The following is a 25,573-nucleotide window of genomic DNA, read 5'->3' on the forward strand; positions in this document are numbered from 1 at the left end:
TAATATAGAAAAAATATGTTTTACTACTTCCCACATTTTCTCATCTCCCAATCAATAAATAAAATAAATAAATAAAAAAGAGATTTTTTTTTTCAAAGAAAATACTGATCGACAACCAACGACTTGCAATAATGGTTGACAATTGGAGACTGAAAACATTGGTGGTGGGTGGTTGATAGTTGGGGGGGGGGGTGGAGGTTCGGATGATAAATTTTGGTAAAGTGAAAAATATTTTCACAAAAAATGAAAGCGTAGACAATTTTTCGACAAAAGTGCCTTTATTTTACCATTAACCAAAAAACAATTTCCAGTTGACCAAAAATTTCAATAGCCCTAAACACCTACAAATGCAAAAAATATTTTATGGAAATCAATTTCCATTGAACCAAACACAACCTTAATTTCATACTAAATTAAGCTAATAAATACATTATTTTAGTTTAACTTTTACACAATAGTTTTAATTAGGATAAATTGCAAATTATACCCTGAAGTTTGGGGTTAACTGGATTTTACACCATAAAGTTTGGTTCTGTTAGCAATTCACACCCTACGGTTAGTTTTTGCTATTAAGTGACACATGCGCATGCTGACGTGTTTTATTTTTGCCAAATCAGCCCAAAAATAAAAATTTACTTGGCACTATACAAATGGTACCCTTTCCCTAAGCTAAAAAAAAAAAAAAAAAAAAAAAAAAAAAAAAAAAAAAAAAAAAAAAAATCTGATCCTAAAAGTACACCGTTTTAGCCTAATTCTAAAATCTCAAATCAGTGAATCCCTATTCCCGTTCATTTGAGCAAGCCTCATCTGAGTGGTCACAGCAACTTGAAGATTATGAACCCAGGTAGCGGCGGCGTCGGCGGCTCTTATGAACCCAAGCAACGGCGGTAGCTCTAGGCAGCCACGTCGACGGTAAAATCAAATAAACCCGAGCTGCTTTTCTTGTGTGATTGATTTGTTGATTGGGTTTGGTGGGGGGTTTTGTATAAATGTTTGGTTGATTGATTTGTTGTTGAAACTGTCTATATGTGTATGATTTAAACTCATTGTACAACTTGCATCTTTATTGAAACTATATGTTTACAGTGAAGGTTGTTTTTCTTTGATTTTTTCTTTTTTTTTTGGTTTCTATATCACTTGAATATTGTTGATTGGGATTAGTTTTGTATTATTTAGTTGTCAATGGATTATAATATAGTTGATTGGGATTAGGTCCCACAAATGATTAAGAACATATGCAATATGGCTAGGCTTCACTTACTCCAGCGATTAGAGTTGCAGAAATGTATGTATTCAAGATATGCAGATGAAAGGTTGATCCATGAAATCTTTTAGTTTGATCCACAACATTAGAAACTCTATAAATCTTTTAGGTACCTATTGATCCATGAAAAATATAAACCCGTACTTACAGACACACCCTGCTCCCTTTCTAAAATCCTATGACAAAGATAGATGGAGTATAGCAGGTCTCTCAGTTCAGCAAAGCCATTTTCTTTTGTTTTTGTCAAACTCCAATCTAGTGTTAACACAAGCCTTTACTACATCCTATGAAAGATTTACAGCTCATTCATACTAGATTTCCATAGTCTCCCTTGTTTATAATTTCATCTATCTCTTTTTTGTCTTCACTATGATTACAGCTCTTGTTGCCATATTGATTTCCCATAACAAATTACTGGAAAGTGTAATATCATTGGCCCCTTACAATGCAATTAAATTAGCATTATGTCTTAGGAACACAGTAGGAATTCTTGATCTTGAATATTGTACATATCACTGTTATCTTATATTCCTATGGTTCATTTTCTTATTGTCAAATTATATTTATTTGGTCATAGGTAGACAATGTATCTTCCACCCAAAGGAAGACATGTATTGTCCTTCACGAGAATCTTTTAATTCTGCCATCGGTAACATGCATCCAGCAGCATTAGAACAATTGAAGTGAAATTTTCCCCTGTTCCATAGATTCTTTATCAGTTGGTGTTCTCATGTCCAGGACCCTTCAAATTTTCCACTGTTCCATAGATTCATGATCAGCTATACATGTGCCTCTTATCTCTTGCAAACTGACAATCTTGAAATGGGAAGAAGTGAAATTGTAGAGGTAGCAGCTTCTCTGAGAGAACCTAAATTGTAGAAGTTGGTTCGTTGTGGTGGTGGTCATTTTAGTGTATTTAGTGAATGCAAAAGGCCAATTGTATATAGTTTCTTATCTTATTTAATGTAATGATAATTGTAATAGCCATTGGCTTTATTATATTGTAATGGAAATTGAAATGCATTTCTTGCAAAGGAAATTGTCACTTGATTTTGTCTCTTATTAGAATATTGTTTATTATAATGGAAATCGGGTGAAGGTTTTTAAATGTGGCTTTTGCTCCTGAAATATGCAGAAAGATGCAGAAACATGATAGAAATAGGTAGAAACATGCAAAAATATGCAAAAACATGATTGAAATATGCAGAAAGATGCAGAAACATGACTGAAATATGCAGAAAGATGCAGAAACATGACTGAAATATGCAAAAATATAACTGAAATATGTAGAAACATTACTGAAATATGCAGAAATGTGCAGAAATATGACTGAAATATGTTGTTATATTTTTTTTCTACTCATGTCCAATATGACTAGAATAACAAGCTTATGAAAGCTTTACAAAACAGTGACTATCAAAGTTTGCCAAACCAAAGGTTCTAATAATAAATGGTCCTAAGACTAACACAAAATAAGTTATTTTTGTCTAGTAACACCATCAAATATACTTATGGGCAGCTTTATAAAACAGTAACCACAAAAGGTTCTAACAATCAAAGGTCCTATAAACTACCAACTCCTGATCCACTTCTAATTCCTTTTCCAGCTCCAACTTCAACTCCAACTCCAACTCCAACTCCAGCTCCAGCTCCAGCTCCTTTTTCATATCTGCCAATTGCACTGCTTCTAGCAACACTTGTTTGGGTTGAGACCTATAATAATAGATACATTGGACCATATGGTAAGTACACAACAAACTCAATGACCAAATACTGGCAATATGCAAATATTAAGCGTAATGTGAAGTATATATATAATATGGCAATTATTATAGTGGATTGGCTTCCAGCAACACTTGGTGGGTGATGATCCTCTTCCACCCTTAAGCCCATTAACACATGATCGCCTCCGGCTCTCCTAACCTTCAACAAGTTCAAAAATTTTGTAGTTAGCAACTACAATAGGTGAGTAGCACAATAAAAAATTTATTTAGCAATAAGCAAGTATTAATACATGGTTTTGGCTCCTTGCATTTGTTGTTGCTCCTTGTCTTTGCTTAGTCTAGCCCTCACTAGCATCATTAGATTTGGGAGGTAATTTGCATTCTCTTTTGTTGTGACCCAATTGTCCACAATTGCCACATTTTTGTGCAGTAGATGATTTCTTCAACTTATGTGAAATCCTTGGTGTCTCGTCAGCAGCTTTCTTTCTCTTGTTCTCCTTTGGTCTTCCAGACTGTACTAGCATCTTTGGAGGCAAAATCTTATCACCTACTGCATTTGGCCAAAAGCCCTTACCATTAGTAGGCTGGATAAGGTGTGAGTATGTTCTAAGGTAAGTCTCAACCTTGTAATAGCTATGCACATAGCTTTCTGCCTTTTCTTTTTTGTAAGCAATTGCTGAAACCGCATGCATACAAGGGATGCCAGTTATATCCCCTTTGTAGCAAGCACATGTATGCTTTTCCAAATCAACTACAAACTGCTTTCTCTTAAAATGCACTTCAAACTTTGATCCGCCAGACCATGTAGATGCGCAATCCCTAGTTGCTTCCTTGTTAACTTCTAATTTATCTTGAATCTTAGGACAAATTGGGCCAGACTTCTTCAACATTGTATCCATGTTTCTTGGAATCCTTTTCATAAGATACCTCCTAATCATCTCACACATAATCAATATGGACTTATCCCTAGCATCAACAATCTTAGAGTTAAATGACTCACAAAGATTGTTCAACAGCATGCCACATTTAGGCCATGTACTAAAAGCATGTTTACTCCAATGTGCACAGTTAATACCCATCAAATGCCCATAAGCATTAACATCTACCTTTCTCATCATCTCCATCTTTGCCTCAAACCCAAGTCTAGTGGTCTCTCTTGCTACTGCCCACATTAAATCCTTCAATAGTTTTCCCTTGTACTCCTTCTTGAAGTTAGCATATAGATGCCTAACACAGAAACTTGTATGTGCTTCAGAAGCAACTTTTGCAAGAGCAGGAAGTAAGCCCTATATTAAAAACAAAACAAATAAATTGGTTAGTATGTAGATATTAAATAATATGTAAAATGATTTCAAGTCAAATATTATACAACAAATGGTAAGATTAAACTTACATAAATAATTACATACTTTCTGTTGATTAGAAATAAAGGTTCAGCCACGTTCCCCTCACAGGACCAATATCAGCTAACAACAACTCCAAAAACCATGACCAACTGTCCTTGTTCTCGCCCTCACAAATAGCAAATGCTATTAGGTACATCTCGTCATTCCCATCAATTCCAACAGCTGCCAGTAGTTGCCCCTTCAAAAACCCTCTTAAATGACAAGCATCAAGACTAATAATTGGCTTACATTCCTTCATAAATCCAGTTTTACAAGTAGCTAGACGCACATACATTCGTTTGAAGTGCAATGTAGGTGTGTGTAGAGTAATTTTAGTTGTGGTGCCTAGATTAGAAGATCTTAGCTCTTCACAATAATCTCTAGCTCTTTCAAACTGGTAGGCAAACCTTCCTTTAAGCATCTCCAATGCGATCTGCCTAGACCTAAAGGCTTTGTCCAAAGATATGTCTACTTGAAATTGACTCATTATACCTTTCTTTATCTCAGTACTCTTGATATTGGGTCTCCCTCTAAACACCTTTAGCCATGTAATTGTAATCCACCTTGTAGACACCATCTTATTATGAAAAGCCCTAGAACATGTATGTTTTCCACGATAGGTTTTCACTAGCAAAAAGTTTTCTTCACGGTCCCATGAGGCATAAATATACCACTCACAATTTTCACATTTGTAACTCACCTTGCGAGATTCGTTCTTAACAATTAACAATGGATAGCCATGCTTGATTCTATAAGATTGCACGACCCTTTTAAATTCCTTGTGGTCACTAAACAACATTGCCTTCTCAAAAACGGGGTCGAGCATATCCACTTCAGCCCTAAATTTAGTGTACTTGGGGTGCTCTTTATCATCCTCAAAGTTGACAGGCGTGCACAAGATATCAGAGTGCCCATAATCACTTTCTCCACTTCTTATATCATGCTCCTCATCACTAAAGCAAGTGGGTGCCCAATTTGATGTTTTTTTTCTCATAAGGGTTTAGGTTGGCTTGGTCATGGGAAATGGATGGGACAATGTGAGAGGATAGGTCATTAGGGGAGGATGGTTTTTCATATCTATCAAATTCACTGTCACCTACCAAATCAGCATAGTCCTCGTCAAAAAAATTTTCATCTACTCCAACCCCTTCATCAACTTCTTTATAACACCCATGCTCATCATCACCTTCATTATCTTGATCCTCATCAACTTGTTCCTCAAAAGCTTGTTCAACATGCTTCACATATATGTGTATTAACTTTTCAGGTACAAATTCTAACCAGTTACGTAGGGCTCTAACATCACCATCTTTATTCAATGAACATAAGCCATTATGAAGTTCCATTTGAGAAATCTAGTAAAGAAATTCTTTTACATTCGTAATACCAAGATTTTTGGCATACTTAGGCATATCAAAAACAGCTAGAGTGTCAATATCAACATCAGAGACCCCTGATTCAGTCCCTCTAACATATTCAACATGTGTATCACTATGCGTAATGAATACCCCTCCACGATGTATACACATATCAAATAGTTGATCCATATTCAATGCCCTGCACACACGTATAAATGCATTACTAAAATTTAACTTTTAATTAATATATTACTAAAATATAATACACACATAAATGCAACAAAACATACATGTAGATACGAGACACAAAGCACAACACATGTATTGCTCACTTAGACCACAACCATTGCACTTGGTCAATTTACCAATAAAAAATACACATTATTTTACACCAGACAATACATACAACTAATCATCATCCAACAAGCTAACCCACCAAAAATAAAGATCAATAAAGTAACCAGAACAAGAAAAAATACAACCAACTATATTATAATCCATTGACAACAAAATAATACAAAACTAATCCCAATCAACAATATTCAAGTGATACAGAAACCAAAAAAAGAAGAAAAAAAATCAAAGAAAAACAAACTTCATCGTAAACACATAGTTTCAATAAAGATGCAAGTTCTACAATGAGTTTAAATCATACACATATAGACAAACCCCTCCACGATGTATACACATATCAAATAGTTGATCCATATTCAATGCCCTGCACACACGTATAAATGCATTACTAAAATTTAACTTTTAATTAATATATTACTAAAATATAATACACACATAAATGCAACAAAACATACATGTAGATACGAGGCACAAAGCACAACACATGTATTGCTCACTTAGACTACAACCATTGCACTTGGTCAATTTACCAATAAAAAATACACATTATTTTACACCAGACAATACATACAACTAATCATCATCCAACAAGCTAACCCACCAAAAATAAAGATCAATAAAGTAACCAGAACAAGAAAAAATACAACCAACTATATTATAATCCATTGACAACAAAATAATACAAAACTAATCCCAATCAACAATATTCAAGTGATACAGAAACCAAAAAAAGAAGAAAAAAAATCAAAGAAAAACAAACTTCATCGTAAACACATAGTTTCAATAAAGATGCAAGTTCTACAATGAGTTTAAATCATACACATATAGACAATTTTAGCAACAAATCAATCACCCAAACATTTATACAAAACCCCTCACCAAACCCAACCAACAAATCAATCACAAGAGAAGAGCAGCTCGGGTTTATTTGGTTTTACCGTCGACGTGGCTGCTTAGAGCTGCTGCTGTTACTTGGGTTCACAAGAGCCACCGCCACCGCCGCTACCTGGGTTCACAATCCTCAAGTTGTTGTGGCCGCTCAGATGAGGCTTACTCAGATGAACGGGAATAAGGATTCACTAATTTGAGATTTTAGAATTAGGTTGAACGGTGTAGTTTTAGGATTGGATTTTTTTTTTTTGTTTTAGCTTAGGGAAAACGGTACCGTTTGTACAGTGCTAGGTAAATTTTTATTTTTGGGGCTGATTTGGCAAAAATAAAACACGTCAGCATGCACATGTGTCACTTAACAGCAAAAACTAACCGTAGGGTGTGAATTGCTACGGAACCAAACTTTAGGGTGCAAAATCAAGTTTCTAAAACTTTGGGGTGTAAAATCCAATCAACCCCAAACTTCAGGGGTGTAATTTGCAATTTACCCTTTTAATTATTATTTGTCAAAATACCTAAAGACCAAATGATCTTGCATTCAATAGCCAATGACAAGTAGTTGGTCAAAATTTTTATCAACGACTTATTGCGGCTTACCTAAGAAGAAGCATAAATAATAAATTCTCATGATGTCATCCTATATTATGAAACATATAAAAAATAAGTAAGATTATAGATGTAGGGATAAGGGCCCAAAAATTCATATATTGGGCCTTGGGCCTTATCTGAGGATGTTAGCATGTCCGAAGAGAGACAAATAGAGTTGAGGAATTCTAGTTTAAAGTCTCATGAGTAAGAAATGAATAGAAGGTGGTTTGAGAAGCAACTCCTCCTCAGCTATGGTTGATATGCCTCAAGCTTGAATTCCCATTGCAAGAATGACCTCCATAGAAGCCCTAGTGATGGAAGCATGCCTTGGAGACACACAAGAACGAAGGGGACTCGAAAATATCTAAGGAAAAGCTGTTGTCGCCGCATTAAATGCATTGCAGCTGCTTTTCTGGCAGCATTTATGTGGAGAAGACCCTTGAATAGTGTTTCCTTAGTCACCGCAACTCATATAGGGGTCAGAGGAGATGTTTGATGGGATAAGTACTCAACCCAAACTATCGATAAGTGTAGGGTAAGGATTGCCTAAGAGGGACTGTATAATAAAGAAAACCCTCCATGGAAGGGGTGGGGGGGAGAAAAAAGAGAGAAAGAACATTGTAGTAACCAGAACTACGCTTGTAATCAGTTTCATTGATCTATGCAAACATTTGCCTCCTTAGCAATACGTTCACACCATCTTACGTACTTTGTTCTTGCATGATCGTCTTTCAAACACCTCCTAGCCATTGTTAGATTCACTAGGGCCTAGTTCTTGGATCCACTCTATACAAATTTATTATGCTGGACTCATTAACCCACAATCCCATACATATTAGGCTTGGGCTGCAAACCGTACCCTTACAATAGATTATAGATATATAAAAGTTAAAAAGAACAAATCTATAATAATAATAATAATAATAGTAGTAGTAGTAGTAGTAGTAGTAGTAGTAGTAGGTGAAGCTGAGAGAAAATCTAATTAGATTTCAATTGAATTCTCAATTTTGCGCCACGTGTTTTTGTTTTTATTTTTGGGTCAAGTGAGTTAATTGGATCCTCAATTTTGTGCCATGAGTCCTATTTAAATTTTTTAAATTTTTGTGCCAAAACAAATAATACATTAACACCTAATACAAAAACCAAGAAGACCACAAAAATAACCTAAACAAGGACATTTCACTTGGACACTTCTATGTAGACTCTCAAGCTCCTCTCTCTCTCTCTCTCTCTCTCTCTCTCTCTCTCTCTCTCTCTCTTAAATGTTTCTCTAAATATAATCTCAACCCCTAACCACCTGTTACCATCGGCAAACAACTATTAATAACACACCGGCAACCCCCTAATGCACAACAAACAGATTTGTAAGTAAACTTGCAGCCCCTTTTCTATTCATATTCATTGACTTATGAAAAATTGTCAATTCCTTTTCTCACATATATATATATATATATATATTTTTTTTTACTGTTAAAAACTCTTTTGCTTCATAATTAAGAATTGAATTTAACAATATCAATATTCAAATGTATAAATGAAACTTAAATCCCATATGAGGATTAAAATAAGCAACCATACAAGTTCCAAAAATATGGCTTTTGAAAACAATACTTCATTATAATGCTATTTGGAGATTTTATTTATTATTAATTTTGTTGTTGTTGTTTGCCTTTTTTGTTTTGATTGGATCTCAACAATAAACAAAGCCAGTAATCCAATTATTTGTGGTAAGAATATAACAGTATGATTGGGCAAGGCCGGTAGTTCTTTTTCTTCCAAGTCCAATGTACATGACTCATTTTTTGGAGACACTAAGTTGAAAGTGGTATTTCTTGAAATTTTTCAAATTACATGAGATAAGATCTAAAATGAAAAAAAAATATAGTTGAATTTAGTTATACAATTAGTAACAATGACCAGACTTTAATACAAGTTTTTTATACAATTAGGTAGATGAGATTTATTGATTAAAAATTTAAAATATATTTAGTTTCTCAATAGGTAAATATAGAGAGATAATATTTACTTAGATCCAATATGGGGGATGGCACTCAAAAGTAGTGAATATTCATCAATAGCTAAAATATAGCATTCCATATGAGTGTTACTTATCTTTGAAAAGATCATATCCAAAAACAAACAAACCAAAAAAATAGGAAAATTATAAATTCAAAATATAGTTGAATTTAGTTATACAATTAGTAACAATGACCAGACTTTAATACAAGTTTTTTATACAATTAGGTAGATGAGATTTATTGATTAAAAATTTAAAATATATTTAGTTTCTCAATAGGTAAATATAGAGAGATAATATTTACTTAGATCCAATATGGGGGATGGCACTCAAAAGTAGTGAATATTCATCAATAGCTAAAATATAGCATTCCATATGAGTGTTACTTATCTTTGAAAAGATCATATCCAAAAACAAACAAACCAAAAAAATAGGAAAATTATAAATTCAACCCATCTTCAGAGAAATTTGTTTAGTTTATGAGCTTTTATAATAGGTTTTTTTTTTTTTTTTTGGGTAGTTTGTAATGCTCTTCAAAGTATATACTTAGTTATGTGTGACTTTTAATGAAGCTAAGCATTGCTAGAAAGAATTGTATCATATAGCAGAAAATATAGTGGAACAAATGAAAGCTATTTATTTGTCTTAATTCATGAGCAAATTTTGGTTTGGAAGATTCACATATGAATGAATGTGGAAATATTTCGTATGAGAATCATATAGCATAATATAATAGTGGGTGAATGCCATGATTGAGAGAGAAGATACTTTAAAGTTTGATTTGTGAGCCAAAGGATAATTGTGGGCACATGTCATTTGATAATTGTATCTTTGACCCTAAGCTTCGCAAATCAAATTTACATAATTTAACCTTGACTCTTGAGGCATTGTCATTGTCCATAGTTCAAGGCAAGCTCCAAATTATAAATTTTTTAAGACAAAAATTTTTCTCCTGTATGTTGTCATTCATGGACATTTTATGCCATGTTGAACTTGATATCAGAATCATGTATGAAGCATAGCTCCTACATGCACTTATGGAATGTGGCTTATAGTGTAGCTTATTCGCTTTCTCAAAAAAAGTGAATACTAAGGTCCCTATTCAGGTGGAAGCCAAAGTTTTTTTGTGGGCAGTGAAATTAGCAGGTTAAAAGTAGCTTTAGAATGTGGTAATTGAGAGTAATTCCAAAATTTAAGTTGAGGTAGTGACCAATAGATCCAAATTAGTGCAATAGAGAATTGTTAATTTTGTTGTTGAAGTCAAATTGCTATTGCAAGATTTGATCGGTTAGAGTTTAATTGAGTGTATAGGAATGCTAACAAAGCTACACGTCTTAGCAAGATGGTCTTTGTCAAAGTCTTTTCCAAGTTATGTTGGTGAAGGGATTGGTTCCTTAGGAAATGTTGTCTTGGCATGACTAATTCTATTTTTAAGTTTATTATTCTAAATGTTAATTTCAATTTGTTTTTAATTCATAATCAACAAGCAAACAATGTATATATATATATATATATATGTAATTGTAATTGTTTTTAAATTTACCGTGCATATGCACGGAGTTACACACTAGTTTCAAAGTAATGATTGAGTGTGTGTTATTATCTCCTTGGGTTTCATGCCTAGCACAAAAAATTAAGAAAAATAAATCAGGCAAGTGGCGTAAAATTATAATACAATCAAAAGCTAATTTAAATTTTAGTTGTCTTTTGACTTTAAAAAACTTAACCTTAGTTTCTTGAAAATAATTTCCTTTGGGTTGTGTTTACATAGCAACATTTAGATTTGGATTTGGATTTAAAATCATTGATTTGAAATGTTTTGATTTGAAATCTATTGATTTTAAAATTTTTTGTCTGGATCTTTTTAAACAATGATGAATTTGAAATTCATCATTTGAAATTTCATTGTTTGGATACTTAAATTTGAATTTGAATTTAGATTTCGATTATCGATCAATAAAATATATTTTTTAATTATTATTTTTCTTAATAAAATAATATTAAAATTTTGGTTTCTCTCTCTTCTCTTTCGTCTCCATTTCCTCTCTATCTTTTTGTCTCTCTCCGGCAAACCCAAAAAACACCATCCACCAAAATTCAGCCACACTCTTCTGTCACCACCAAAATTACCCCAAAAAAACACCCACATCCCAGAGCCGCCGCCGCCCAGCCCTGAACAACCCACCACAAACCCATCGGAAAAACAATCACATACCCATACCAGAAACAATCACATACCCATACCGGAAAAACAATAACATACCCACACTAGCACAACAGATTCAACTCCACCACCGCCGCCCAACCCTGCAGCCACCGAATCAACCCAACGCACCAAACCCCAAACCCCAAACCCATGACCAAACCAACTTCTCAAATCTCAAACCCACACCACCACAATCATACCCACTTCTCAAATCTCAAACCAAATACCAAACCCATGGAAAAGAAAAAAATGAGGGATCTTTGAGCAGAAAAATAAAAGAAAATAAGTATAGGATTTGGAGAGGAGATGAGATTTTGAGATAGAGGAACCGAGTGAGGAATAGGGCGAGCTCAAGGTGAGCCACAGCCGTTCGTGTTCTCACACAAACGGTGTCGGAGACTTCGTCTCCGCCGCCGATCTATAGCGGAGGATTCTTTGATTTCTCGCCGGAGCAGAACGGAAAGGACTTTGATGGAGGTTTTGGGGATCGGACAGCCCGATCTTGCCTCCGTCATTGGAGATGCAGTCGGAGAAGGGCTTTGCTCTGAGAGAGAAATAGAGCACAGTGCATGAAAGATTTCAAATTCCACCGTGTTTGTGGGTATTTGAAATCCATGGGTTTAAGGTTATCAAATTTTGATGGGATTTGGGACCAAATTCAAATCCATTTCTTTTAACTTACCCAAACAATGGATTTGGATTTGGGCTCCCTCAAATCTAAATCTAAATCTAAATCTAAATTTAAATCTATGAGATCCAAACAGACCACTGAGGAAATCCTAAATTCAGCAAGTCCCATCTAATCATGAAATTTCTTATGCATTAAAAAAAAAAAATATATATATATATATATATATATATCCCTACGCTCAGTAAATGAAAGAAATTTTTGTTTAATCCAAAAATTAATTAGTTGAAGAATGTCCCAAAATTGAGGGGGAAATGACTAAATAGCCTTAATTTTTAAGTGGAACTCAACCTTCCTAATGTCAATGACGAGTTCTGCACAGAATTTTTAAAAAAATTCAAGTGGCAAAATATGCAAAAAACACTTGACAATAGTCAACATTAGCAATGTCAAGATCCAAAATAGTGGTATTTTGTTACATAGTTTGAAAATGAGATTGTTTAGCTACATACATTAAAAATTAAGGTTATTTAGCAATTTTTGGCCAAAGTTGTCAAAGATAAACAGAATGACAAAGTTTAGCTACAAAATTGGTTGTAGCCTTAGGCTACAAACTCACTTAATAAAATAAATATTATTGCATATTTTGAAAATCTAACCGTTGAATTACATGTTCTTTACGCTTTTAATGCACATGTTAATTTTTGTGTCAATCGGATATCATTTACTATATAATCTATAATCTTATATTTTATGTATAATTTTAAATTACAAAAACTTATAATTTAAAAATTTATTGATGACATAGCTATTAATTTTTATTTTTTTTTGAAATTTTGCAAACATGGAGGATATAAGAAGAAGATGCAATCCAATGGTGGATTTGTCAAAATTCACCTCCAATAAAAAGATATTGAGTGAGTTTGTAGCCTAAGGTTACAATCGATTTTGTAGCTAAACTTTGTCATAAACAAAATGAATAATAGCACTTTGTTATTATTTTTTTTTTAAAGAGAATTTCAACCTATGGTATCCGCTTCTAAGATAGCTTTTTATTATCAGACTAAGACACCAATCGATTTTTGGTGTAGCATATTTCTTATTCAATTATCAGGAATTTTATCAATTAAGTTAACTGAAACCTACTAATAGCACTTTGTTTGGTTGCGTACCTTCATACAAAATAAAATTCATTAAGGTCGAGAGATTATTGGTGTCTTTGTTTTTGGTAGAAGATATTATAGGTGTCTTCAACAAACATTAATAATAACTACAAATGCCATGAAATCCGAATTCTATTGTTTGACGTATAGAAGTATCAAGTATAGTAATCTATGAATTTATTATTAAGAAGAAGAAGAAGAAGAAGAAGAAGAAGAAAGAATTCTTGTATTTTCATTGCAAGACTGATTCCAAAAATGTACTGCAACTAATTTATACGAAATTATCAATTTCATTTTTTGATGGTAATACGAACTACATCGAAGGAAAACGCACACAGCTTGTAATGTTAAAATATGATAAAATTTAACAACCCACGGGTAAACTAAAGCCTACCAATTGTATCAAGGCAACAAATTTTTTAATAGAACCCAAATGAGTTTCACTTAACTGAGAGAGATGTTTCTTTGATTGAGAGGGATATGCAATTTCTATGCTAAAATCCAGTCCCAAATAGCATGCAGATCCTGAAATACTTCGAAAATATGCAAAATGTGAGGCACAGTGGTTTATAAAACAGTAAGGAAAGAGTCTTGTTTTGCGCTTTCATTAAGAAATTGAAGCGTAAGAATTACAATGAGGAAGATTGGCATCAATATTTCCATATTTGTGGGCCACAGATTATGCAGGATCAAAGACCACAGAATGGTTGGTAGTGTTACCTCATACCTGGAACAAATATGCTGGTATACAGTACAGGAACATGTATGATAAATCCGATAGATCACTTATTACCATGGAATAAGGTATAATCGGTATAGGCTTATATAGCTTTATATAAGTTACTTTATTTTGGGTCTAAAAAAAAGTTTATTTTAAATGAAAATGTCGTCAGGTTTCAAATGTAAGACTGGTTTCTTATCTATCCATTTCCTCTTTCCCTTCCTCTTACAATTTGTGACCATTATCCTAATTTATCCCACCTGAAAAAGATTCCAATTTATTGGATAATAATAATAACAATAATAAAAATATGAAGAAGTATTTGGGCACTGTATTTCAGGATCTGGACCACAAAATGAATTGGAGAAGATGCAACTGCATGTCCTTTGTGTCTGCCAAACTGGGGCAGCTTGCGAGATATTGAATTCTAAGAAGAACATATGCATTTCCTCGCCGGCAAAGACGACACTTTTGACAAAATATGACTACTAGATTTTTTTTTTTTTTTTTTTTTTTAATGAATGTCGAAGGACTCGAAGCTAAAAAACATGGAAACCCATACCTGAAGACTACTAGATTTTTTTTTTATTTTTTTTTTTTAATGAATGTCGAAGGACTCGAAGCTAAAAAACATGGAAACCCATACCTGATGCAAGGCAAATTTAAACGGTAGAAATGCCAATTACATTGCATTCATAAAAAAATAAAAAAAATTGGACTCTTCAATTTCTGCAATGAGCATGGTAAATACTGTAACAAAATTAAGAAATATATATATATATATATGAATGATTGGAAATGCTGAACTAAGACTTCAAGTACAATGGGAGAGTGCAATCAGTCAGTTCCTGCAGTGGTTAAACTCCATCTTTTTGGATGAATTAAAGGTCCAATTTTTCTTTGAACCCGAATTGGTGACTAGGCCCAGCCCCTCCAAAAACACAAACCCACTTTATTAACAATCTTGCTAAACAAGGCTGGGCTTGTTTAGCTTCCAAAAACTAATCCAAAAGATGTTCAGTGTGGCAATAGTTCATAGCTCTAGATACACCACGTTTGGAGTTATCTGAACAGAATTTAAGAATTAACAACCTACTTAATTATTTAGTATGATATTTGCATGACTAACTTCAGAAATCATTGCATATGGAACAAACAGTTCTGATTATGAGCAAGACAAGAACAATCACAAAACTTCAAGGGCTGATAGAGGCAGATTTTACAGTTAAAGAAGTGACCAAGCTAAGGCAATACTTGCTTTAGGTTTAGTACACCGTAGCTTAATAGCAGTTTGATCTGTCGGAAAATATTAGCATATATTATGGAATAGTTATTTATTGGAGAGATGTTAAATGGAAATTTTATAATTGATGGAAATATTGAAAAAATTTAGGAGACATATTTAGAGTCAGGCCATAGGACTTTCTCCAAGGCCATTACTTTGCTTATGACCAAAGTTACAACTCTTAATGGTACATGTTTCCAATCAAGAGGTGAAGAGGCATTCAAAACTTTGAAGCTACTACCAATTGATAATAAAATCGTACAGATGCTGGTAAAATTTGTTATAATGCTTGTATTATAAGGAAAACTAAAATGATAGACAATTATAATCTACTTAGATAAATAGACTGAGACAACAAAATGAATAGCATGGGCCATGAAATCTCATTCAAGTGCATCAGTCGGCTTGTCTCCTATGTAGCACTGATTCTTGTAATTGCTTCCAATTAAGTGATGAAGAAGCACACCTGCTGCAACACTGACATTTAAGCTCTCCACAGCCAGAAAGGACCTGAACTCTTCACTTGAGCACCCAGAATTTGTTTCTGCAGTTTCCGCGTCATTAACTCTGCCTGTAGATAAATCCATAGGAATATTCCCAGGGATCCTAATCAACTGTGTACATGATCTCTCCACTAAAGGCCTCAACCCAGTACCCTCACTGCCCAAAACAAGAATTGTTGGTGCACCAGGCAAAACCTCATCCAAGGGAACAGTTTTTGGTGCAACTGAACCTCCAAGAACTCGCCAACCATTTTCAGCTGAGGAAACTAAGAACTGCATCATATTCTTGCAATGCCTAAGCTCCATTAATTCAAGAGCACCTGCACTTGCTTTGCTTACAACACCACTCAATGGTGCTGAATTCTTGGCACATAACACCACTCCAGAAGCTCCAAAAAAGTATGCAGACCTAATGATTGCCCCCAAATTTTGAGGATCTGTGACCTCATCCAAGGCTATCCAAAGAGAACCTTTGTCTTCCTTGACAGAAGCAGGTTCCAATTCCTTCATTTTTACCATCTCCAATGGAGAAGCATCTAGAACCAGACCCTGATGGGGACGGTTATCAACAACCATATTGAGATCATGCTTTGATGCTTGCTTTATACTTAACCCAATTTTTTCAGCCATCCTCAAAACTTTCTCAAACCCTTTTTTGTCCTTCTTCTTCCTGTTATTATTACTCAAATCCAACCCTTCTTGGAGGTACAATGCATAAAATTCTCTTCTTCGAGCTGACAAAGCAGCCAAAACTGGACCAACCCCATAAATCCCTTCACCAACCATCTTAGGTACTGTCGATTCTGTAGCTTCTTTCCATGTCTTTCTACCCCAATTTTCCTGCTTATTCCACCTCCGTAACTCAGGTTTCACAGATCCAGCCTTTTCATCTGCCATTCCCCTGAATCTATGCTTAATCTTATCCCATCTTGGGTCATCAATGGCCTCAATTTCTTCTCCTCCATCATTATCTACTTCAAAACTTCCATGCATATCAACAAAACCACTTTTCCGATCTATATCTATTCCATTCCTGTCATCTTCACTCCCCACTGCCAATTTACCACTTTTCCCCACAAAATTTTCTGCTGATAACTTCCAAGAAGAATGTGCACCTCTCATTGTTGTTGCTTCCTCCAACCTTTTTGCTGATTCCTCCCAAGAAGACTTACTACTCACTTTCTCCAACCTCTTTGCCGATTCCTCCCAAGAAGAACGACTCGTCTTTGTAGACCCTTTTACTTCCTTAGCTCTATTTGATGCTAACCAAGGAAGACATTTCCCAGTTCTTACCATATCATTCTTTTCACCACTTTTCCTAGCATAGGAACTAGAAAAACATCTAGCTCTTATCAAAGGGCAATACTGTATTCCACTTCGAAGCCGGAACCCACTTCTGGGTTTTGCCATATCACCCATTTCCGGTTTCCTATAAAGAGAACAAGTTGAAAAATTCATGCCGTTCATCAAATGGAGATTTCCATGGGTTTTGGTCTCACAGGGGTTTAATTGGGGTTTTGAACGAAACCCAGTTGGAAAAGATTGGGGCTTTGAGATGTGGAATAATTTGAAGCATCTAGGTTGTGAATAAATCCTAATAGCCAAGGGAAATGTAAGGCTCTTCGTCAAATTGTTATACATTGTAAGCATATAAGAGAAACTATTATGTGTAACAAATGAAGAAAGGCTCTTAGGTTTAAGATACAGTGTTACCTTGTCCGCATCCCATAGAATAGATAGCTTCACTTGGTTGCTAATTCCTCCCAAGTCTGAAGTCAGGGTTTTTTCCCATCCAAAAAATTAAAAAAAAAAAAGAGTTAGGGTTTTCTAGTAGGTACGGCAAGAAATGAAACGACTGACAGTGGTGGCCAAGTTAAACGACATATCATAAACACCGCAAAATGAGGTGCAGCGAATTTATGCTGGACCCGCACGCACGGGCACAGCACCAATGACAATGAGCCTGAGCAATGCAATAAACTACACGCAGTTTAGAGAAAGAAACGACTATTCATTCCTAGGGTTAGTTGAACGACATTTGGTATACTGCCCGTCCTTTTTATAACACGACAGACAAAAATCCTCAAGGGGAAGGAGTTTCGGGGTTGATTTTCGATGAGCTGAAAGGTTGAGGGTTATTTGGGTTAAAAATATAGCTAAACCGAATTTGATTTTACTCAAGTTAAAAATTATATATATATATTTTAATTGATTTCATTGCTAAATTTACTATTTCCTTTGGATAAATACATGCAGGAATAGGAAAATGTATGGATGATTCATACAGATGGATCGTCCATGAAAGCACTAGGAGAGGTAGGTGTTATTATCACCTCACCAGATGACGGCGTTTTGAAATATGGAATACAACTCCAGTTTCCTGCAACCAACAATGAAGTGATCAATCATGAGTATGAGGCGAAGGAACCCTGAATGCAAAAATACCTTAAGCTAACAAATCAGATGATGAGTGATTTCGAAGAGGTAAAATTCACACAAGTGCCAAGAAACTAGAATGCAAAGACATATGAAGTGGCAAAGTGTGCATCATCTTAAGATTGGATGAAACATCCATACAAGAAGATTGAAATTCAGAAGCACCCAAGCATAGAAGAAATCCGAACCTTCTTTGTCCAAAACAATGAAAGTTGGACGATCCCGATACTCTCCTACATAAAGAATGGAGAGTTTCCATCAAATCCAAAAGAAGCTAAGAAGGTAAAGAAGAGAGTAGTTAGATTCACCATCCTCAATGGCGTACTCTACAAAAGGGGATTCTCCCAACCTTACCTCAAATGCGTAAAACCAGACGAACCTAGATTCTGATCGGGAAAATGATTAGGATAGGTTACTTTTGACCAACAATGCGCAAGGAAGCACACAAGCTTGTCCAAACTTGTGATAAGTGCCAAGAGAGTACCAAGAGAAAAGATGACAATGGCCATTTGCACAGTAGGGGATTGATATTGTCGGACCATTGCCTTAGGGGAAGAAACAAGTAAAATTTCTACTTGTTGCAATTAATTATTTCACAACAAATGGGTCGAAGCAGAGGCTTTAGTGACGATCACAAAAGCGAAGATTCAGACTTTCATTTGGAGGAATATCATTTACAAATTCGGCATACCAAATGTGATCATCTTAGACAACAGACAATAGAAGATAGTTTAATAGTCACAAGTTTAGAGAATTCTACTCAAACCTCAACATTAAAAATTAGTTCTCATCATTAGGCCACCCCAAGCCAACAAACAGACTGAAGTGACAAATCGAATATTATTGAAGATTATTAAAGTTCAACTGGAAGGGGCAAATGGCACATGGCCAGAAAAACTACCAAATGTCTTGTGGGCATATCGAACAACCGCTAGAACCCTATAGGAGAAATCCCATTCAATCTTGTAGTATAGAAGCAGTCATTCTAGATGAGGTGGGAGTAATCAGCTTGAGGAACCAACAATTATTCGATGAGAAAAGCAATAATGACAGTCTTAGGATGAAGTAAGAGATGATGCACTCCAAAGAATGACGAGGTATTAGGAGAAGATGACTAAATATTACGACTAGAGAGTCAAACTCAGAAGATTTGAACTAGGAGACTTAGTACTATGCAAAGTGTCACAAGCAACTAAAGACCTAGCGCAAGGCAAACTTGGACCAACGTGGGAAGGACCTTACAAGATCACTAATTACTCAAGAAGAGAAAGCTACTACTTGGAATCAATGGACAGGAAACCACTTCCCTGTCTATGGAATATTGAACACCTCAAGAGGTACCATCAATAGGAAACAAAATATTGTAGTTTTCCTTTTCATTTTTCATGTATGTTTTAATCATATCAAATAGACAATGAGGAAAATTCAGTCAACGAGCAAAAATGATATAAATTCCCCTCGAGGGAATACAAATAATACAATGAAAAAAAAAATGATATAAATTCACCTAGAGGGAATACAAATAATATGATTAAAAAAAATGATATAAATTCCCCCAGAGGGTATACAAATCATATGAGGATAAAAAATGCTACAAATTCTAGAAAGGAAATACAAATTATATGACGACCAAAAATGATATAATTGTAGGAAAAATACATGTTTTTATTGCATACAAAACATACGCAGTGGAAAATTAACAGATCTACTTCATTTGCAATTGATAACATGTACTATGTAAGTTTCAGAATTTAAGAACAAGTGAGCATACGTTACCTTGGTGTGGTGAAATTCAAAAACAAAATATTAGAAGTACTTAGGAACACTTTTAATCTTCACTCCAATTCCACTTGATACCCAAGAAGTGTGGTCTCTCAATCAGTTTCCAAGGGGAGAATAAGAGAGTGGCTTACATTTACATACACACAATTTCATTCCTTATATGATTTTAATGAAAACCTCTTATGAATTTTTGTATGTTTCTCTTCTTATTTATAACTGATTATCTAATTGGGCTAGCCTTTTGGGCTATTCCAATTAGGCTTTAGTATGTGACTTGGAGTGGGACCAAAAATGAGCAAATAAGACTCTAACTCCAATGGGCCTTAGGCTTTTCTGTCAACTCTTGACAAGTCCAAAATTACCATTAATTATATTCAATATCACTATATGAATATAATTGCACTTTAGGCCTTATTAATAAATTATATCCCAAAACTTTATTATACATGCAACCCAATCATTAAAATATTCGTAGTAATACAAAGTCATGAATATTGATTACCACTTTGAATATTACTACATCTTAATCCTTGAGTACCCAGCTTAATCCTTTAAGTTATTCATCATATATTTATGAAATCCAATTTCATAAATATATACTTTAGTAACTCCTTATTAAAGTGGTTCGACCCAACACTCTGAATAACCAAACCTATTAAACTTATCTCAAGCAAATATTTTATATCTACGTTAAGAGATTATGAATTCTATTTTGAGAATATATGTTCCATCAACATTAAATGCGGCTACTCAACATACTGAGATTTTGATTGTGACTTTAGATCTCACTTCTGATATATCAAAGCAACCTACACCTCACGATCAAATTCATTATTCTCTTAGGATTTAAAATTGATGTAAATAGAAGTCGTGAGATTTATTATTCATTTAACAGTTGTTAGAAGAATAATAAATCTCACAGCGGTCCAGTTTAATATGTCTTAACTCTTGAAATATATTAACTAGAAGTCTCCACTTCCATGATCAAGACAAATCATCTTAGTTGATATGTTATAGTCTTCGCAAATGAAACGCCCAATTTCATCACCGACTACGAACTAAAACTCTGAGTTTACAAAGAACTTGTGATTTATATTTTTTGTGACTAAATCACATAAATCATATACTATGCATCTCGTTGACTAAGATAATGTTTCATTAGTTTATTTATAAATAGTCTCATATAATAAAACTATTTAATTATTTATGACATGCCATAATTTGGATTTTAGGGCATAAACCCCAATAATAATTCCCCTAGAAGGAATGTAAGTCATACGACGAGCAAGTGATACGAATTCCTTCTAAAGGAATATAAATCACATGACGGACAAAAATGTCCTGCACTATCAAATTTGTAGATCGTAAGACAAATTATCAGTCTTCTCAAACACTTACAAACCAAAAAAAAAAAGAGAGCAAGGAGAAACAATCTAAATAAGCATTCAAAGGAAAATGACAATGGTTCAAATGCCTAACATAAACGGGGTAATTTCAAGCATTCAAAGAAATTTTTCAAGGCCCAAAACAAAACAAGATAGTTAAAAAGAAAAAGAAAAACACAAATAAGAGGTTTTAAAACTGATTGAGTAGTAGGGAGAACATTCTCATCAACAACATCGTCCATATTGACGTCCCCAACGCCCTTTACAGCCCTACCAATGTGTCTATGGCCCTAGCAGTAGCCTTATCAACAAGGATTTCTTTATCAATAGCTTTGAAGACCAGATTAGAAAGATTAAGCCCTAGGAAATGCTTCATCATATACCTACAACGTAACCCACACCCTTTGCAGTACTAATCAAATAGCATATCAAAGTACCCTTTAGAGGACTAAAAAGCAACAACAACGACTTGTTTCTCCGTCTCAACCTTTAGGATCACAACTTGAATTTGAAAGTAGTTAGCATCTTTTTAGCTTTAAGTTCGCCAGTCACTACTTTCAGACACTCTTTTGCTGTTTTGCAGCGTTTGATTCGTCCATGGAAGCAATAAGATCCCTCTTCATCTTCGATATCTCAACCTCCTGAGATTCAGTCTTGGAGTTAGCCAAAACAGCTTTCTCCTTGTTCACCAATTACTCCATGGTTATGTGGAGGGATTCCCCTAATACTTGGAAATAAAAAGGTTAGTAAAAAATGTGTGCATATACATGTGCAAAAGGCAATAACAAAGCATTAGCACTATACTTGGGCTAGCTTGTGAATATGAAGACTCACTAGCTCGTGAGAAGAAATGGAGGATAAGCTCTTCAGCTCGTTAGACGTAACAACATTATAGGCCCTCCCTACAGCATTGGCAGCGTCCTCCCAAATGCTCGCTCTAATTTTGTCTTTCCCTTTATCTCCACTTTTTGGCTGTGGGGTCAACTCTTTGAAAGAAACAGTCAGGGGGCAGCAGTCGGATCAAGACGAGAGGAAGCATCCAAAATTGTTGTCCGAACAAAAGAACCAATAACTTCCATACGACATTTCTTTAAATCAGACGAGATATTGGCCAAGGGTTTGTTCTGTCTTCCTTAGACATGGGCATATTTGTCTTTGGTGAAACGGGTGGCCATCTCTACAAATAGAAGACATAAAGGTTAGACAATGTAAAAAAAAAAAAAAATGCTCGTCCACCTACTCTTCTCTTCTCTTGAAATTTCCCTAAGAACGAATGGAGATGGCTCAAGTCCTAGAAAATACTGGTACAACGTTTGAGGATCAATAAAGTTATCGAAATCGTCAATTGTTTTGGAATAATCATATGTCGCCTGCACTTGACTCTTGTATTGGCTTTTCAACTTTGGATGAATTTTAACTGAAACAAAAATAGAGGTTAGAGCAATTGTTAGACAATCAAATGTGACAAAAAATGTGTTAGATGACGCACCAAGTGAAGGTTTCTCCCATCGAAATAGCAACATGGGAACATGTCCCCAGAATTCATTTGAAGATGTTTCTTAACTAGAACCAGAAACAAAGAAGTACATAGACTTCCAATTACGGAAGGAAGAAGGATAATCACCCACAACCCTAGCTTTTTGCTCCTAAGACACAAGCTCTTAATAACGTAACTGGTTAGATTCTTTCAGATGGTACAAATGAATGAATTCGTCCACCCTGATTATGTCACCCTCATGGATGAACATCCAAATCTACATACAAGTAATTATAATTCTCCAAGAATTGGGAACGAGTTGTCCTGGAGCAATTTTTAAACAATGGAAAAGTTCTATGATGAATGGATGGACGGGAAATCTAAGATCGTTCAAAAAGCTCGCTTTGTAAAAAGCAAACTTCTCCATGAGCAAAAGCACTCACTTTCTCATTCGAATGTGGAAGACGAATTATAGTTTCATCAAGGAATTGGAACCATTTTCTAAACCTATGTGTCTCTCTTTCAAAGAACATGTTTCTTTTAGGGCTTGAAGAATTTGGGGCTGAGAAGAAGACTAACATTTAGAAGCCACAATATTTATTTCCATCTCCATAACCTTATCACTAGATGACAACCCAATCTCTAGACTACTCAATCTGATCCTAGTATCTATTCCCCCCCCCCCCTCCCCCAAAAGACATTTTAGATTTTAATCGAAACCAAGACAAATATTGGTGAATCAAAGGAAAAAGCTTAGTTAAGAATGACTTAAAAGCACTATTGTAGCAACAAAAAGCCTAACCTTTAGGTGACGACCACTAGACAACTCAAGGAAGGCCCCTAGCCAAGCAAAAAAGAAACAGACAGAAGGAGAGGCAAGCCCAACTTTAGAATAATTAACCATTAATGAGGGCAAGAAATAAAGAAAAGAGAAGTTGGAAGAAAACCGTACCTGAAAAAGAAGCTCTAAAACTAGGAACACATGAGAAATTTGTAGCAAAGAAACAAGAAAGTAAAAAGAAGAAGAAAGCTTCTTAAAATACCAAGAAAAATGCTTGGGAAACAAAGAGTCACATCGAAACACGAACCCACAATGAATGATCAAAACGTGTCCACAATTTGCCTAATAATGCCACGTTGCATTAATGAAGAAAAGAACGAAATATCAAAAGCCAGAGTAAGCCAAGAGACAACTTAAACTACTCGTATTCCTAGGATTGTCCAATAGTTTATGAATGATAAAGGAATAAGAGCACTCACATTAATGGGTGCAAAATTGTGCAAAATAGAAAAAGAAGCAAAATTTACACAATATTTCCTATATCTGCTTCGCATCAGTCCGGCTATAATTGTGTAAATATACACATTTGCCACAGTAACCGTGCATATTTGCACAATTACTGTAGATGTGTATATTACTATTTTATTAATTTTTTCTCATACCACTACTCTCATCAGTCTCTCTTCCCCCACATACTATCAACACCACCTAACCACAACTCAATCACCACCACGACCCATCACAACCTATAAGATTCCAATCACAAAATCAACCAAAAATAAAGAAAAATCAAACCAAAACTTAATCCAAACCCTAAATCAAACCTTCAATGGAAAACTCAACAACTTAGAACCCAAAATCAAACTTTCAACAAAAAACCCATCAACCCAAACCCAGACTCAAATCAAAGCTGCTGTCACCATTGCCATGGAGAGCTTGTTGCTTTATTTGCTTGTGGAGAGCTTGTTGCTGCCATTAGACAAGAGAGAAACAAGTGCTTGAGAGCTACGACAAAGGAAAAGATCCAAAAAAAAAAGAAAAAAGAAAAGAAAAGAAGAGAACAGACCGTGAGAGAAGAAGTAGAGAAAAGATGTGGTTTTGTGAGATAGAAAAGAAAAAAATAAAAGAGAGGGTCGTTGTTTTAGTGGTGGGGGTTTAAAGTGAGGGGAAAGGAAGCTTCCTTGAAGCTTCCTTACTTGTAAATATCACTCAATATACTTTAATATAAAAGAATTATAATTGAGATTTAAAAAAAAAAGGAAAAGAAGCATGATTTTATTTGGAATTTTATTAAAATCTATATTAAATTTTTAATTCAAATCACACGGAAAAAAATCTTGATTTTAGTATTATAATCATTTATTATATATAATATATATATATATCTCTCTCTCTCTCTCTCTCTCTCTCTCTCCCCAATGCGTAACCTTGAAACGACACATCGAAATATTTCATTGATGGCAGAATGATGGTCGAAAACATTGATCTGTCGGTTGTCATTAAAGCCACTATTTTGGTGGTTTGGCCACTAGTGCTGGCGGCACGGTGGGCGGAGACACAGATCTAGTGGCGGTCGTCAGAAACACTATTTTAGAGATTTGACCATCAGACCTCCACCACAAGTG

General features: G+C 34.8%; 1 protein-coding gene and 3 long non-coding RNA genes across 8 annotated transcripts; 2 read left to right on the forward strand and 2 right to left on the reverse strand.

The window, feature by feature from the left end:
• Positions 1–668: 668 nt before the first annotated feature.
• Positions 669–2,326, forward strand: LOC112024940 (uncharacterized). Its single transcript, XR_010631734.1, has 2 exons — positions 669–912; positions 1,842–2,326. It is a non-coding gene; the product is annotated as an uncharacterized LOC112024940 (long non-coding RNA).
• A 550-nt stretch (positions 2,327–2,876) lies between these two features.
• Positions 2,877–14,844, forward strand: LOC136070499 (uncharacterized). The gene is made up of 4 exons (XR_010631722.1): positions 2,877–3,006; positions 3,100–3,229; positions 3,419–3,599; positions 14,640–14,844. It is a non-coding gene; the product is annotated as an uncharacterized LOC136070499 (long non-coding RNA).
• A 785-nt stretch (positions 14,845–15,629) lies between these two features.
• LOC112036188 (uncharacterized) lies at positions 15,630–17,917 on the reverse strand. The gene is made up of 2 exons (XM_024068994.2): positions 17,801–17,917; positions 15,630–17,681 (listed from the first exon to the last, which is right to left on the reverse strand). Exons 1-2 carry the CDS (start codon positions 17,809–17,811, stop codon positions 15,968–15,970), a joined length of 1,725 nt encoding a protein of 574 aa, XP_023924762.2. The 5' UTR covers positions 17,812–17,917; the 3' UTR covers positions 15,630–15,967.
• Positions 17,918–21,767: 3,850 nt separating this feature from the next.
• On the reverse strand, positions 21,768–25,053 carry LOC112036161 (uncharacterized). 5 transcript variants are annotated; one of them, XR_010631735.1, is made up of 5 exons: positions 25,015–25,053; positions 24,120–24,917; positions 23,970–24,007; positions 22,525–23,107; positions 21,768–22,417 (listed from the first exon to the last, which is right to left on the reverse strand). It is a non-coding gene; the product is annotated as an uncharacterized LOC112036161 (long non-coding RNA). The 5 variants fall into 5 exon arrangements; XR_002885602.2 differs by having other exon boundaries at positions 24,120–25,031; XR_010631736.1 differs by lacking the exon at positions 23,970–24,007 and having other exon boundaries at positions 24,120–25,031.
• Between the last annotated feature and the right edge of the window lie 520 nt (positions 25,054–25,573).

Source organism: Quercus suber, unplaced genomic scaffold (genome assembly GCF_002906115.3).
Source record: "Quercus suber isolate HL8 unplaced genomic scaffold, Cork oak 2.0 scaffold_238, whole genome shotgun sequence".
NCBI classification, from domain to species: domain Eukaryota; kingdom Viridiplantae; phylum Streptophyta; class Magnoliopsida; order Fagales; family Fagaceae; genus Quercus; species Quercus suber.